This window comes from Etheostoma spectabile, chromosome 5 (genome assembly GCF_008692095.1).
Source record: "Etheostoma spectabile isolate EspeVRDwgs_2016 chromosome 5, UIUC_Espe_1.0, whole genome shotgun sequence".
Lineage (NCBI taxonomy): Eukaryota > Metazoa > Chordata > Actinopteri > Perciformes > Percidae > Etheostoma > Etheostoma spectabile.
The window spans coordinates 16,493,507-16,510,626 of record NC_045737.1 but is presented as its reverse complement, the minus strand read 5'-3'; the positions used below and the strand labels follow the sequence as shown (position 1 = coordinate 16,510,626).

Sequence of the window (17,120 nt, the reverse complement as noted above, 5' to 3'; positions counted from 1 at the left end):
ATGAACTCAGCAGAGACTTCCTTTTTCATTGGTGATGTTGGACCCACGCTGCTATGATGCGGCCACGCCCCTTTTCATAGATAATGACCTGTATGACGTAGAGGCTTGTGTGAGGTGCCGGGGAACTCAGCTGGGAGTTCACTTTTCATTGGCAACGATTTTCAGCGTATGAGTGACGCGTAAATGCGCGGCCGCAAGAAGAGGCGTCCGCCAGTAACCCTGACTCGCGCAGGTTAACGAGGGCCCTCCATTGCTGCTTGCAGCTTTAATTTTATATTTGACTTTTGACTTTATACCCTTGGCCTTAAAACCTCTTCTTCTACTCTAAGTAGAGCTGTGTGTGTGTATGTATGTATGTATGCATGTATGTATGTGTGTGTGTGTGTGTGTGCGCATCCCACCATGAGGAAAATTATGTTTTCCCCCCACAGAGTGCTCTGGTCTCTTGCTGAAACTGACATAAACTCAATGGAATGGGTTCCATCCATCTAATTCAACAAGGGTAGCAGGCAGATGAGATTCTGATAGGGCAATTAGTTGCCATCTTAAGCACAGCTTCAGATCGTGCAATCTATCCATCTACCGTTCTGTCTGCCTGGTTGTCTCTCTCTTCTTAGGCTTTCGCCAGAGGAGAAGTTAGCTTCTGATTTCCAATTAGCAAATTAAATGGGCTTAAATTCCCCCGCATGTAAAGGAGAGTTGTGAGACCTGGTGACCTCATTAGAAGTACACACGTGCATGAACAGCATCACATGCACAAAGCAATACAAGGGGTTTTATAGCCTTCTAAAGAGCAGCTGGTGACCTGAAGAGAGGAAGAACAAGTGAAGAGAAAAGCTGTTTGTGTGTGTGTGTGTGTGTGTGTGTGTGTGTGTGTGTGTGTATTTGAGACAGACATGTGGCAAGCATCCTCAAAAGTTAGAAATATCATTTTAAGTATGATCTCACCTACAGAATGTTTTCTCGGGTCTGAATCATAGAGAAGTTTCCTTTGTGACATTTAGTTTCTTATTAATTTTGTTTCATCTCGCCCCATTACAGGCAAGATAAGGCTTGCAACATGTAATCTATGTTAATATGATACACTTATTTGTGAACTTTTTTGTAATTAACCCTTACTAATGTTAATGCTACATCCATTTATCAGTCAATATATTAAAGCATATCACCCATTTTATATGGACTCTAGGCTTGCCCTCTGTTCATTTTACAATACCAGGATGTCCAAGCATCACAGACTGCAAGCGTTACTCATAAAGCCTCATGTTTTGGGTAATATCCTGTACAAAGTTGGCATTATGGTCATCCTCATATGCCCATACAGACCAAAAAAAGCGAGCAAGTGTTCTAGATTTCAAGTAAGCTAATTTAAAGTAGCCTGGTGTGAAAACAAAAACTGCATAATTAAGTACTTTTAGTGCCTTTCCATGTATCCTCTCTTTGACTTTTCTGAAACTTGCTGCACAATTCAAAGCTATACTCTTCCTTCTGACCCAAAATCTAATGAAAAAAGGTCACTCTGTTGTAATACAAAATCTGGATGTGGCTTTGGAACAAAGTTATGATAGTGTTCCCTTTTAGCTGTTTGCATTACACCTCAGCAAAAACAACTTGAGCAAACACAGTGGTACACGCACACGCACACACGCACAAACGCACACAGACGTGCGCGCGCGCATTAGTAAACCAATGCCATTAAGCGGTCACAGAGATGCATAATGAAAAGAGGGATCAAAGGGCAGGAAAAGATAAGGAAGAGGAGGAGAATGACAAAGAGGATAAAGAGTGGGTCAGGACTGGGAAATGACACATGTATACCTTTGTCCGGTCCACTGGATTATGGATGACTGTTGTCTGAGGTTCCTGGAAGAAGAGGAGGAGGAGGAGGAGGGGAGATGAACATGGAATAAATGAGAGAAAGGAAAGGGGGAGAAAGAGGGAGAGAAAGAAAGAGAAAAGATTGGGACATAAAAGTAGATAGAAATGGATTAAGTGTAAAAGAAAAAAAAACCAAAAGAGAAAAAAACTGTGATATCAATGTTGGATGAAGAGAAACTTAAGATTAACAAAGGAGAGAGGGAAGAATCCTTTAAAGAGAGTGGGTGGATGAGCTGAAAACCGTAATTTGGAGTCAGAGACCGTAGTGAAAGTGTCTGCGATGAGCACATCTGAACTAACACAATTTCTCACACACATACACACACACACACACCCTAAGGAAAGGGACAGCATTAATACCTTAACTTAACTTATCCAGGGTTATGCTGAACATGGGTACTTTTTATTTCTGTACTGCCCTGTTGTGCATGCTCAATTCCAAAAAGCCTTCAATAATCTACATGATGCAAATATGTACAGAATCAAGAGAATTGTAAGCCAAACTCAAGAAAATCAGCCAGCGCTTACAATATAACTGAGCTCTGACATTCAGTAGATTAAAAAAAAAACTAGCCTTAACATCTTACAAGACATCGGTACACCCAGCAAAAACACTAAGATGCCTCCACAAGACGAAAATAGATCATTCTGTTCTTTCACACACGTCTCAAAATAAAAGGCTCCCACTGCCGGGCAAATACTGGCAACATTTCAGGATCCTTTTCAAAAAGATATTCTGTCTAAAATTGCCGTTTTTCTATCAGAATTGGCTCAGTCACTCCACAAGAGTCACCATATAATTTTTCTACTAGTTATATCCTCTGCTACCAACCTGCTTCATATCTTCCCTATCTTACACAAAGCTATCACTTTCACTTAGAACACAGTTTTCCTTCTTGCATCTTATATCACAGTTTCTGTTATCAAATGTCTTTTCACAAATTTCTGCTATGATTATGTTACATGTTTTGCACAATTAGTGGTTCCTAATCGGTCACCACGGAGGTGTGCCCCCCCCTCCAAGGAAGTGACACCTCTGTGCTGACCAATCATCAGCTGATGATAGTGATGTTGTCAGGGAAACCGTCGCCCAAGGCAACAGCCACTGGTGGCAACTTGGGAGATGATGATGAGTGAGAATAAAGTACCTGGGGTTTACAGATTAGAAGGAGGGTGCGAGGGATGGTGTTACATCATCGGAAGAGGAAGGGGCTGACCGCTAAATATTAGCACTGACTTTAAAGTACCACTGCTGCTCTTCTACTGGCTCAGAAAAGTCAAATTATTTCTTTAGTCTTTTGTGTTATGTAAATAGAGCCAAGCCACACATACTGTATATTTAAGTACATGTGTACATGTAAGATCCATATCTGTAATAATATTATCATTACATGCTTAGATGGAGCTTTGTAAAGCCAGTGTGACCAAGCTATATCTAGTGTGCAGGAGTACCAATGAGCAAACCCAAATTTGCCTAAATCCTCAGCTGTGTTACAATGTCTAAATTGGTGAGATCATTAGTGTGGCAGTGGTTGCCAGTGATTTATAATTGAACTACTGGCCTGGATATAGAAAATAGTGTGAGTGTGGATATTGCAGCAAATTGCAAGAGTCAATTTCTCACGTTGTGCACACGAATGTGTGAGTCATTTATTTTCTTTAGGAAAAAACACTCAGACAGGAAATGGCGCTGTCCAGCAACAAAACCCTGTAGGGTCCAACGTCCTCACGCATTCAGAACATTTAAAGTGACCGAAATCCCTGAACAGTCATAATTACATGAAGTGACTCATGTATAATGATTACATTTATTATCACTAAGAACAAAGTGCTGTGTTCATAATCAACAGTGTGTATAACCACACTTAACAACAAAGGTAAATTATATATGTCACATTCACTACAATCAACAGGCAGGTGGGCATATTAACCGGCCACAACGCCTGTGAGGGTTGGGGAGGCCCAACTACGGCCGGTGTCTTGAAAAGCCTTGCATTGCCCAGTAGAGTAGAATGCCTTGTCCCTGCTCTCAGACCAATCCCCATCATGCTTAGGTTTACCTTTCAAGGCCTTGTGCATGAGCTGAGAGGCTCAAGCAATGAAGTGGGGGTAAAAATTCACCATGCCGAGGAACTCCTGCAGGGATTTGACAATTAGTGGGCATGGGAACTGTGTGACCGCCTCCACTTTTGATGGGGGAGGGACTGCGCTGACCTTAACACGTTTAACAAGATGACGATAGAGAAGTGACCAAGCAGCTTGTTGTTTGCATTCAACATAGTGGCCACCGAAGCGCAGCAACCCTTTGATGCCACTGTCGCTTCAACGTCACACGGATCGTTGGTCTGATTGGTTGAAGGACCATCCAATTGATTACAGAGTCATTTGAACTATGCCCGTTGGTCACGCCTCTTGTGCAGAGAATGTACAGAGCAGACTCCACAGACTAATTCTCAAAATCTATTGAGCTTGGCTTGGTCTGGTGATAGCCAGACTAGTTTTTTGCTTTTTTTTATTAAAAGGTAAAGATCATCTAAACTGTCTCCAACTGATTAATGATCACTACAGTGAACCATAAGCAACATGGAGGGGTTATTACCAGCAATGTTTTTGCACTATTTCAAAAAATGTTGACAGAAAAGACTTCTGAGAGGGAATTGGGTCATTACACAGAGAAGGAAATGTACTATATGTCTGATGTAAAGCAAATGTTGCTGATGTCTTATAGCTAGTTATCCCAGGATTTCTGCAATCTAATAATATTTGCGGTTTCTCTACAGAGGCATTCACCCTAAAGGACAGTACAAGTGCTTTTAGAGGCTGATCTCACACTTGCGTTGGCATGGACTGAAACCAATAGCTGTCTGACAACTAAAAAGCTACAGTATGAAATTCATTGTAAAATGAAACGGCATTAATGTTCAACCTAAACATTTGTCTATGACATACACACATTTTTGGGCTTATAACAACAACACCAAAGATTCCTTTGTACCTTAAAATAATGTTTCCAAAATTGTTTGAGTGGTTTATCAACTTGTAACAGGGTGAACAGCAATTCTGCATTCGCTTTGCGGCTCTCTACTAAATATAACCGCAAGTTTGCCCGATTGAGTAGGGGATCTGTAGTTAGAATGAGACAATTCCACTTCCAACCTCTTGTAGGAGGACCGAAGAGGAAAAGTGCTTTGGTGTTGCCATAATCCAAAGCAACAAGTACGGTAATTTAATGAAGGTATTTTGTTGGGTGATCTTATACTAACAGATTCACAAATGATAATGACTTTTAATAATGGAAAATATTAGAAATAGGAATGCTGCTTCAGTTCCCATGTCTATAACTCAGACAAAAAAAAGTGTAAAGAGATTATAGTGTCAATACCGATCAAGAAGAGAAGCACAAAAAACCTGGAAATCTCCCCTGAAGGCCTGATGCTGAGTACAATTCCTGCTCACGCTTCTGGACTATCCTTACAGGTATAAATGCTTCACAGATTCCCTCAATAAAAGTGCTTCATGACCATGTGCCAGAAGCCCAAACGCATTCATTTTCATTTCATGCTTTTCATTCCAGCCAATCAAACAATTTCACTGACTTTCACACCATCAAGCGAAAAGGACAAATTAATCTCTATAATCAACCGGTGTGCTATTTGGCTGGAATGACAAGCTGAAGACCTTTGGACTGAGTTGCTCACGAGGTGGGGAACCGCTTATCTACAGAGGCATTCATAAGAAGGAGAGGTAAATTGCACTGACAGTCCCAGCAGGCACTTGCGGTCTGTTCTTCTTTGGGGAAACTCTCATTGACAGAGAAAATGACACAGCAACACAATACCAACACAAGTGCAAGACACATAACATCCACACCTGCCATGGGGAAATGTTCCTGACACCACCCTGCTGGTTAAAGACCTACCTCGCAGTCGCTGGGCAAATACAACCACAAAAGGCAAGATGGACAGAGATGAAAAACAGAGAAAAGTAAAGGAGTAGGGGAGTGGGGTATGTGGAATATAGGGGTCTGGGAGGAGTCATGGGCGGTAGGATAGACGGACACACACAGATAAAGGTGAAGGAGACGGGGTTAGGAGGTAAATACCAGAGCAGGTGAAGGGATGTTTCCTTTGGGGCTGGTGACTATGCTGTTTTTGGTGCTGTTTGTCTGGGGCTGTGCAGGACATGAGAGGAAAGGGAGGAGACACAACAAGAGTGTTAGCAACAGCAAAAAGTGGGTCTGTGTGTGTGTGTGTGTGTGTGTGTGTGTGTGTGTGTGTGTGTGTGTCCTTGCAACTATTCTTGTAAGAACTAATTTCAATCTTTTCACTTTGGTGTTTGTGACATCCTTTCATTTAAAAGTCATGTCTTTTCAGTTGGAACTAGGAAATAGGCAGTGGTAGAGCTAAAGGTAAGAGAAGTGAGTTTATGACCAGGAGAGTTAGGGTCTAGGGATAGGCTTGGTTTTTTGGGTCTAAGGTTACGCAGTAACCAAGGGTCCCCACAAGCATAGTTAGATAAACATATATTTGAGTGTGGAGTTGGGTAGATGGCAGTTTCTGCAGTAGTGATGAAAGGGTTACCCAAAAACATTCATTCACAAGACTGATCTGTAATTCTAAGAGGTGAGGGGGTGGTTGACACTGTGTGACATCATAATGTTGTCACTGGTGATTTCCGCTGCTTACTTTTTTCACATTGCAATGATTCAAATCTGCCAATTGGTCATAATGAGTCACCATTATAAGCCTTGATCAAATGCTGATTTGAAGACCACACATCAAAGAGTGGCCAGTCCTTTGTGGTTTAGTTCCATTATAATAACCTTTGCATTAAATCTACATTAAATTCCTTGTAATCTTGTGAGGAAAAATATTAACTTGAAGTTGCTAAATGGGGCCTGGGTGTGGAAAATGAATCACCATAATGACCCACTCTGAAGTCAGATAGCATAAGATCAATCTAAATCATGTAACACTATAACATCTGAGCAATTCCTTCTAGTCACTAATAGAGGTCAAGAGACATCATGGATTACTTAATGTTGTGTTAAGCCTCAATATAGTGTGAATGTTAGAAGTGGGAAGAAATCTGCTTAAAAAGGTGTGATAATTCCACCCAGCTAAAATGCTAATAATCATCATCATCATCATATCACAGGCATTTCTAGCTGTATTTTAAAAGATACATTTTAAGAAAGACGTGCAAGATTAAATGACTGTTAGGTTGGTTACTTAAAAAGCTACAGGATTAGTAATCGTTTGACAATGACTTGCAGGATGGAAAGAAAGTCAAATAGGGTGTGTGTGTGTGTGTGTGGTTGTATATGTGGATATTATGAATTCTGTAAGCCAACGAGCTTACTCAGGAGAGAAGAGGAGAGAAAAGAAGAGAGCTACAGACACACACACACAGACACACACAACACCTGTGCCCACCCACCCACACACACACACACTAAAACTAACAAAGCCGTTGTCAGCCATCACTCCACTGCCTCTGTAGAATAACATGTATTCATCAAAGTAACGATTAGCGGGTGGCATGTCTTAGTCAAAGCCAGTTTGCAGAATCATGTCAAGGTCTAGCTTTTTTTTTTTCCTAAGAGAAAAAATCCTTAGATTCCTAAAGGGCATTTAATAACTTGGAATGATTACAGCCGTCCTGAGCAAAACTTTGCTAGTGGTGGAAACAACCGTTCATGTGACGTCCAAAGCGAAACATTTGAACCATTTTCCACATTGAAAGCAAAACCATTGTGATATATTTAAGCTTCCATATCACAGGAAAAATATCTTGATATGTGCTCACACATCTTCACAATTTGATGATATAAAACAATGAAGGAAAAAGCCGTTGAAGGTATTCACAGGTGCTTCTCCGGGTAGGCAAAGAAAGCAATGCGCAGGGAGAACAAAGGAGAAAGAGGTGCGGATGAGATGATGGGTATAAAGGTCAGAGGAAGAAGAGGGTGCCTCAGGACAGAAAAGAAGATAAAAAGTTAGATTCCTTTCCAATGTACTTACCTGAATTCAAATATGTATTGCTGTTTTGGTTTATTATCAAGCAAGTTGCTGTTTCAATTTACAGTTTGAATAAAGTGTCAGTTGCTGTTTTCAGTGTTTAGGGATGGGAGCAGGACTAAGTATGCACTCACCATCTATCCATACTTTTATTCCTACTTTTTGTTTAAAGCATGTGCATGGTGCTGTAAGACCAAAGAGTATCACAACTACAAGCACAGCACTGCCTCTGTACTAAAGTATGCCCCTGACGGATCTGGAGCAGCATCCCTGGAGTAACTCTGATGGAACTAAAACATCCTGTTTCTATCAAGTTTTATAGAATAATGGTAGGGTTAGGCTAATGGCAGTGAACTTTGCAAGGGCCAAAGCTGTGATGTCTGCATGGCATTTTCTGACAACGAAGTTTGACTTTCTTTATATGTTGATTTTTTTTGTGCCATTGCTACTCAGTTTCTGTTAAACCTAGCAAGGTGCTGTTGTTGCCACCATGAGAAATTTAGCATGTCTTATGCACCAGAGCATAATTTCTCAACATCAAACTTGACTGCTGTTTGAATAAAAAACAAATTCTCATGAATTGGGCACCACTGTGTAACGGATTATTACTTCAGTGAAGTATTCCATTAATTCAATAGAGTAAAGGCATGGAAAAGGTGGATACAACAAATACAAGAGATGACAAGTGGAGAAAGGGCGCAAAAGAAGGAGAGACTGGGTAAATGCATAAATAGCATGCTCACCATATACTGGACAGTAGAGCTGGACTTGCGTTTCTGTCCCCAGGCGATTGATGGATAGATGGATTTATTGACAGATGAATGGATAATAGAAGGAGGGGGGCAAAAGATAAAGAAACCAATGACAAAAAGTGAAATGACTGGTACAAATTACAAGAAAGAGCTTGTAAGTCTAAACCAAAACCTCTGCACTTTAATGCAGATTTCAATCCTTCATAAGAACACAATCAGTGTTATAGCGAAAGTAGGGAGGCGCAAGCACGCGAAAAAGGAGCGGTGGCTTAAGTGGAAGTCATCAGGAAGAGGACATAAGAGTAGGAAGCAGATCACAGAAGAGTCATGCAGACAGCCAAAGGGTGATCCACTCGTCTTCTGCCAACAGATTAAGAACGTCTGGGTCGACAAGAAGCAAGATGGAGGCATAACAGAATAGCAAAATGTATTCTGTTAGAATAAAAGGGAAGGGCTTAATACTAGTAAAGTTGTAAAACGTAGCATTTATAATAATCAATAAGCTATTAGTATGGTAATTTGGGGACATAAGTAATAACTTCAAATGAAAAAGCCCAATAAAACATTGGATACCTAATAGTTAACATTCTTGTAAATTCAAAACAAATATGTTGAAAAGTTTTGTAGCAGTTTATCTTTCTATCAAACCCTCATATTGATGTATTAGAATGCTACGTGTAATATATTTAAGAAACAAAAAAGAAAAAAAGAACGCGTGTTATCGATACACTGCATTAAATGCTGAACGGAGGGGCATTTATAGGCAGTAGCGTGCAGCACGTGAGGCTGACGGTGGTGTTTACTAATTAGACTGCCTGCTCGCTCTGAGCAGGTGTTGCAGCTGAAAAAACGTCAGGTGCCATTACGCATTAATGAACCTGCAGGAGAAGAAGGAGGCCAAGAAGAGGAGGTCAGAGTGTCCAAAAGGACATGTGGAGGGAAGAAACAAAAGGACGAGGGAGGGACGGAGGAAAGCAGGGAAGGCAGCAAAAGTAGAAGACGCCATTTTAAATGGTTTGGAGCAGGTGTGTGGGGAGCCTGTTGCTAGGCAATGAGTGTGCCGCAGTGGAAGTAAGTGTCTATTTCTGTCATCTGAGTTTCCAGGGTCCAGACTGGCAGCTATTTCTGGAACCGGAGTCACATTCCCTGCTGAACCGACTGAGCAGGAAGAGAGGAGAGCAGAGGTGGACACACACACACACACACACACACACACACACACACACACACACACACACACACACACACACACACACACACACACACACACACACACACACACACACACACACACACACACACACACACACACAGTTCAAGCATGCTAACACCCTCATTTGCGCTTTCATTCTCTTTTCAAACTGACAAACAAATGTGATGCATTCACACAGTCAATTGTACATTCACACAAACACAGACCTCTATGTGCACGTGTATGCGTAACATAACGTATAATTCTGAGAAGCAAGCACATTTTTTGCATGTACACCATCTTCCAAGCTTTGCACACTGTCATCCATACCCGATGCACACACAGACACATTCATGGAAGCTTTGTGTGGGATGTGTTAAAGCAGTGTGTGAGTGAGCGTGGGATGGTGAGAGATCTTCATTAGAAGATGAACTGGAATGTGGGGTTAAAGACCAGATGGGGTGAGCAGGAAAAGGAACCACTGAAAGAGGAGGAAGAGACAGAAATGGAGGGGTAAGAGGCAGAGGAAGTGCGGAAAAAACCAATGGGGAGGTTGACAGATGGTTACATTTAATAATGGAGATGGAGATGTTGCAATGAGCTGGTTAATGCCAAAATAAAGGGTGGTTTCAAAAGGATGTGCTACATGATGCTTGTGCTTGGGCAGGCAACACGTAGGCTAACAAAAGCACACACACTGACGTATACAGACACGTGTTCACAGATCCAAAGTAGGGCCGTGTTTTTTTACACATCCAAAAGGGTGCGTCAAAATCAACAAAAGCCCAAAACAGACAAACCACAATATCCACATATATCCCAAGAAATAACACATCTAATGAGATTATAACAGACACTAAATGAATAAGAAACAAACACATTCAAATGCAAAGAAGAGAGCTACAGTAGATAAAAGTGAGATAAGGAAAGAAGCAAATAGGGATGAAGAGAAAAACAAGTAGAAAAAGAGGAATGCAGAGGGTCTATCCCTGGAAAATTAAGCAAGGGGGTGTCAAGAGTGGAGACGTGGGAGGAAGACATGTGATGACCCTTACCTTGACATCTGCCTTTTTGTTGAGCAAGGTCTTAGCTGCTGCAATGACAAACATAGGGAAGAAATAACCAGTCAGAGATGGAGATGTGCAGCAACAGACAAGTAAAGCAAGTGAGTAACAATATTGGCTACATCTTTAACCTACATTGAAGAGATTACATTCATTTGTCTTATGAAATAATGGTCTTTATTCACATCTGCAGTATGATTGCCTTTCAAATCAAAAGCTCAGCTAAGGTAGCCTTAGGCTGATAAAACACATTGTTTTACAGTTGCAGAACCTAATTTTGTAAGTTTGTAAGACCATGTTGTGTTTTGTTATCCAAAAATACATGTTTTTTCCCCTATATGCCAAAGCAAAACAAAAAACACCATGCCAGCAATCAATTTGTAATAAAGCTCATTATGCAATCGCATAACCTGTGAAACGATTAAAAATAACCACCCATACTAAATAGAAACATTACAGTGATGTACTGGCTCTTATAGATCTAGCAAGGTACAACCTACAGGTCCATAGGTGTTTGATGCTAAAGGCCAAAGCTAGCTGGTCAGGTGGACAAGAAATTATTCCAATGTTGGCTCTCAACCCAAAACGCATCACCTTATTTATTTTCCCCAGCTGCCTTGAGACTACCTTCAGTACACAAGCCAATTGCTTTAGGGTCCAAACCCATTGCTTTGTCTTTCAACAATACAAATATATTCCTGTCAGTGAAATAAAAATGTAATCCATTTGATAGTTTCAATTCAATTCTTGTGCCAAGGTCCCCTCATGGTTGCGAGGAAGCCAAAACAAAGATGGCTGCTGTGCCTGACAATAAGCCCTGCCTTAAGCACTCTGTGGGGGAGGATTAGTCTTCAGTCTGCTCTCTAATAAAGGGTAATGAGGGAGGAGGATAGGAGAAGAAAATAATACTGTAGACAGTCCTCTGATGATTATAAACTCTTACAAAAGTAAAAAATACACGCAGATAACAGAAGACAGTCCGCAGGGCGTTCACCATGACTGTACTTCCAAAGCACGGATAGTAAGGTGGTCCAATTGCATTAGACAGAGGCACGTTCACCTACAGGGACCCCAAAATAAGAGCCAGGCTCTCTGTGTTGGTGTGTAGGTGGAGGTTGTGGGTGTCTGTGAGGATGTAGACAGAGGATTAACACCAACAGGAGACCAGATGTTGATGAGATTGGACAAGCAAATGTGTGTAATTTTATTGCTTAAAGGTTGATAACAAAATTGCCCTAGCATACATACTTCAATATTGTATTGCTCCAACCCAGCAGCACAGTAGATCTACACAATCACCACAGTTTCAAGATGGGCACCTACAGTATGATGAACGCCACCAATTTAGTATTCCACCAAATGTGCAATATGCTCACAATTAGGCCCGTAACAAATATTGGATAAGTGTGTGATTGTCAATCTTTTTTATAATCTGCTTTGCCCGCCCAGAGAATTTGTCCCACTCGTGAGAAAGACAGAGACATCCTGGCTTGTAAACGAGCAAAGCTTGGCAATTGGTCAAGGCCACACCTCCACTCTCAATCTTGCCCCGCCTCTCTCCTCCTCAATAGCATTTAACACATTAGGGGACCACTAAAGCCTATTTAATAGCATCCAAAAAGCAGCATGCCATAGGAATATCTCTACAAGTCTACATTAGTATAGACGTTGCTGTTATAGAGTTTTACTGAAAGCCTCGTTTTACATCAAGGGCTAAGAAATAGTTTAAATTAATAGCTCACTTGAAGACCTATCTAAGAAGGTTTCAACATTACAAATGAAAAGTAATCTGCTCTATTATGGCAACATAATGTAGGATAATCCAGCAACATTAATTTGCAACTTTAAGTCTAATCAGATACAATCACATCAGCGGCCAGCCATGTTACATAAAACACTATTTCTGGCGGACTGGGATTTTCTGTTCTTACTTTCTCTCTCCCTCTTCCTTCTCTTGCTAAACATAAGAAATTGCTGCTTTCTAGTTTTCCCACTTTCATTTCCAAATATCCTCTGAGCCAGCTACACTGAATATTTGAAATCTTTATTTCATGAACAGAGGTCCAACCACAAGAAGGTCAGTTCAAAGTCTAGTGGAGCCCTGGTCCAATCTTTTTAATTATCAAATCCCATCCTTGCAAGTGGACTTGTAAAGTTGTCACTTCAGCCATCTTTTGTTTAAGAGTTTCTTTTTTTACTTTTCTGCCTAAGTGGTCAGTGTGGTCATGTTTGAAGTGAGGTGTGCCCATTCAGCAGTCAAGAAAGGAGCAATAGAAAGTGATTACGAAGCACTACATAATCTGACGGAATGTGTGAGTGGCATGAATGTGCATGGTTTATTGTTATGCTGTTGTTCCTCAATCCAAAGGCTGCTTGTTACTGAGGAGAAGAAATGGGGTCAGAACAGTGCCAAGTTCATTCTTGCGTATTCTCTGTTGGCTTTGCAGAGGAGGAGAGGATATAAAAAGGAGAGCAGAGGAAGAGCAAGTAGAAGATAAACGAAAGTATAAAGGGTATTTCACTGTGCTCTTTCCAAACACTAGTATTCCGTTGAACTGGCAAACTGGATCTTCTTCTAAAAATAAAAAAAAACTGCTACGTTGCTTAAAAATGCCTTGGGTTCCAGTGATGAAGAGGAAATCTCTGTGGAAACCTGAAAAATCAAAAAGTAGCTTAAATTAAACTGAAGGTGGAGAAGCAAGGGGTGCTCCTTACCTTGCCACAAATTACACATGAAGCAAGAAGAGAGAGAGGGAAGAGATTAAAACAAAATCACCTCTATAAATTCCCACTAAAATCCCGCAAGATGCACAACTGCAGGAGCGAAGCAAGGATGGGCATGGATTCACATGAAGATGCAGGGGGTAATCACACAAGTGCCCTCTGGAAATGCTACTAGCTATTGGAGAGACCTACTTAGGTGCAAGAGTTCCTCAATAACTTTTAGTACAAATAGCATGTTGAAGGCCAGGACACATTCTAATATACATTTACCCTACTTCAACGTAAGGATAGGGTGAGGTCAGGTAGATATGGATTGAATTTGTGTGTATGAATACCGGTATACAAGATAAAGCAAGGCCTCCAGTAAGCCAGTGAGGCAGAGTGAGGCTGATAGGGGGAGGCAGCCCACTATAAATATTTGATTGGAGCCTAGCACAGGCTCAGGGACACAGAGAGGACTGTGGAGTCCCAGTGGGCCACAGAAACAAGGACACTGCCACTACTTCTGTCGCCCCTAGCTCGACGCTAGAGTGTCATGCAAAGCTCTTTGTCGTTTATGCCTGCGGTTCATTTCTGTAAACCAGGAAACGTTATTAAAATGTCTTCTGAATCTACTGCTCTTGTATTTCAAAGTTAAAATATTTGTGGTGTTGAAAAAAGTTTAAAAAAAGACTCAACAGAAATGTTGCTAACATCACCCATAGGTCTCTGAAGGAATGTTTAAACTTACTATTGGGTTTACCAGAATTTACATCCTTCAAATACAATATATTTCAAAACTGCCACAATATACTTTAAAACTGTAAACAGACTTTTCCAGCAACTAGCTTAGAGAAGCTGCTTAGGATGTAGCAAGCTATATATATTTTTTCAGGAAGTGGCTGACCAAACAACAGCTAAAGGCAAGTAAATATTAGATTTACATTTGACAGGGGGGAAGAAAAAAGACTAAGGGGATAAACATGTTGTTCTGTTTCAGCTGCATGTGTAGAGTAGGTTAGCATTAACCAGTTGATGTTAACATAGCATGTGAGTGTTTCTGTAAGTTTTATTTGGGACTCACTAAAGAAATATTAGCTTTATCACTTTGTATGCAATCACACCAAATTTGCATTCTGTCTAAACAAACAACTACAACTATCTAAATTTCTATTTAAATTCTGAACTACATATACCATATGTGGACTTGTTTTAGAGATAATGCTCAGGTCAGATAGTGGGCTACTATGGGATGTGTCTTTAATGCTAAAAAAAATTCAAAAAAGTAAAGCAACAATTTCAAAGGTTATTGACTTCATGAGAACCGGCCCCAGCCGTGCATCTTCCACAGTGTTCACCATGCACGACAGTCCCCAACCCGTGTTGCAGCGCATGCACCAGTCTAGTACCCCATGCAGCATTCACCGACAGCTCTTGGGCAGCTCCATCCTTAAAGTGACAGGGGTGAACTTTCCAGTGTCATTGTCAGACAGAGAAAAGACGAGGAGGGAAAAAGGAGTGAGGGGGAAAGTGAGGTATGAAAGTATGACGGAAAGTAGTGTTGGTGGTTAGAGAAAAGTGACTTATAGAAAAGTGACTTGAGAGACAACAGGGACCAGAGAAAATAAAATGACAGACTACAGGGAAGGGAATTGGGTAAAATGGAGTAGTAGCGTGACAGAGGTGAGGTGGGAGGAAAAAGTGAGAAGAAGAAGAAAGAAACAGAGAGACAGAACAGCAGTTTCGTAGGGCCGAGGCCATGCTCTGTGGCTGCGTGTAGAGATGAAGATGAACATGGGTCAGCGGCTATGACAATGCAGTCACCCTATCAGATCTGACAGGAGGTGACAGATAATGACAGAAGGAGCTTCAATCTAAGTCCTTTAAGAATTATAAAACATTCACATAGAATGGGCAATGGAAACTAAAATATACAAAAAAAACATCAAAAATGAATTTCTGATATGCTTCAAGTGAAATATATTTTCCTTAATGAAGAAGTTATAAAAAGAAACAGCAAAAGAACAACATTTATCATATAAACTGTGAGGTAGATTCATCTATGATGAATTCCTACCGTCTCTTATTGCATCTATTGAGATTTGAATGGATGAAACAAAGAAATATGGCCAATAATAGCTGAACAAAATCTTTTCAAACACTTCAACCCTTTGTGTTCTTTTTTATTGACGGGTTTGAGATTGAATAATCCATACTTGCCTTAACTCAGTGACTGTAAAAAACATTTGCGTTTAATTTTTGTAATGTATTAAAACCTGCTAGATAGTAAATTGGAAGTATAGCTCATGCTGCAGATGAGTAAATGGAAGATGTTAGCGATGTGGTTAGCTATCATGCTCGGAGCTCCCATGCTGAGGAAGGAAGGAGGAGGCAGACAAAAATGAAGGTGGGGAAATAGAAGAAGATGAAGAATAAAGTGTAAAAGACAGGAACAGAGTAGGGAAAGTGGGGGAGGGGTGGCATGCCCTGGGTGAGCCACCATGCTACCTTGTTCCACCAGCCCTGCGGTGGTGCCGGCGGCTGCAGCCACTGCTGCTGCGGCCGCAGTTACAGAGGCTGGAGCGGCCGTCTGCCTGCTGCCCACTGTTGGAAGTCCAACAGCCAGTCACGCATGAGGAAAGAGAGTTACAAGGCAAAGAGGACAGGAAGACAAAAAAAGAGGTGAATGAGGAACAGGGGGTAAATACGGAGAAATGGTGGAGTGATATAGAAAAAAGCAAAAAGAAAGAAATGTAATGGTAGGGGGTGAGTCACAGACAAAGCCGGTAGGTGGACATGGAAGGGAAAAGAAAGACGTAGACAAACAGGTTTCATTAGTTCAGAGAAGGAGGAATAAAGACAATGGCATTATTTGGCTGTGACACAAATTCTGTCACATAAGAAATCTGCTGCTCTGACAGAAGGATCACCAGAGAAAAATGTCAGGGAGAGACAGAAATCCCAACTTTCATCTCATACTCTTTGATGCTTGCATTTGGTGTCAATGTATCTCCAAAAAACAGCATTGTTGTTAGGATGATGATGATGATGATGTTGATGATGATGATACGGTATTTAGTCAATGTTAGTAATGTATGTTAGATTTGTAGCGCTTACTGACTTTAATTACTGTCGGCAACATTTGAAATGTACAACAGGCTGTGTACTAATTGCAGGCAATTCAATACATTGTATTCAAAGTACTATATTGGTGACTTTTCTGATAATACTGTAGGGATGTACAACTCTACAATTCAAAACTTTAATTTAATCTTAAACTTCATTTTATGGTATGAATTCTACAAGACAAAACATAACAAATAAAACCACTTCTATGTTAGCACAGGGACACTGATAATGCATGAGTCATAATATATGATGAGAAGATAGTAACCCGTTGCCTAAAGCACTGATTCCAAGGAAAATCAAGCTTGGGAATTTAATCAATACACTGGTAAGAGTAAATTACATTTAACCATGTATCCAGCTAATTTAAATAGCTCATGTAACT

The 17,120-nt window shown here is 40.8% G+C and overlaps 1 protein-coding gene across 50 annotated transcripts in view; it reads right to left on the bottom strand.

Annotated features, from left to right (window-relative positions):
- Positions 1-17,120, bottom strand: part of camk2b1 (calcium/calmodulin-dependent protein kinase (CaM kinase) II beta 1) — a 76,280-nt gene that overhangs the window by 15,574 nt on the left and 43,586 nt on the right. For 7 of the 50 annotated variants that reach the window (XR_004331873.1, XM_032514947.1, XM_032514946.1 and 4 more), the window contains 5 exons: positions 16,118-16,213; positions 10,898-10,935; positions 8,642-8,674; positions 5,981-6,049; positions 1,819-1,863 (listed from right to left, as the gene is read on the bottom strand). Coding sequence is in view for 49 of the 50 variants with exons in the window: in XM_032514947.1 (XP_032370838.1) it covers positions 1,819-1,863; positions 5,981-6,049; positions 8,642-8,674; positions 10,898-10,935; positions 16,118-16,213 (281 nt within the window). In the remaining variant the exon portion in view is untranslated. The remainder of the gene's footprint in view (positions 1-1,818; positions 1,864-5,980; positions 6,050-8,641; positions 8,675-10,897; positions 10,936-16,117; positions 16,214-17,120) is intronic. The other 43 variants (XM_032514994.1, XM_032514952.1, XM_032514997.1 and 40 more) reach the window with 18 other exon arrangements.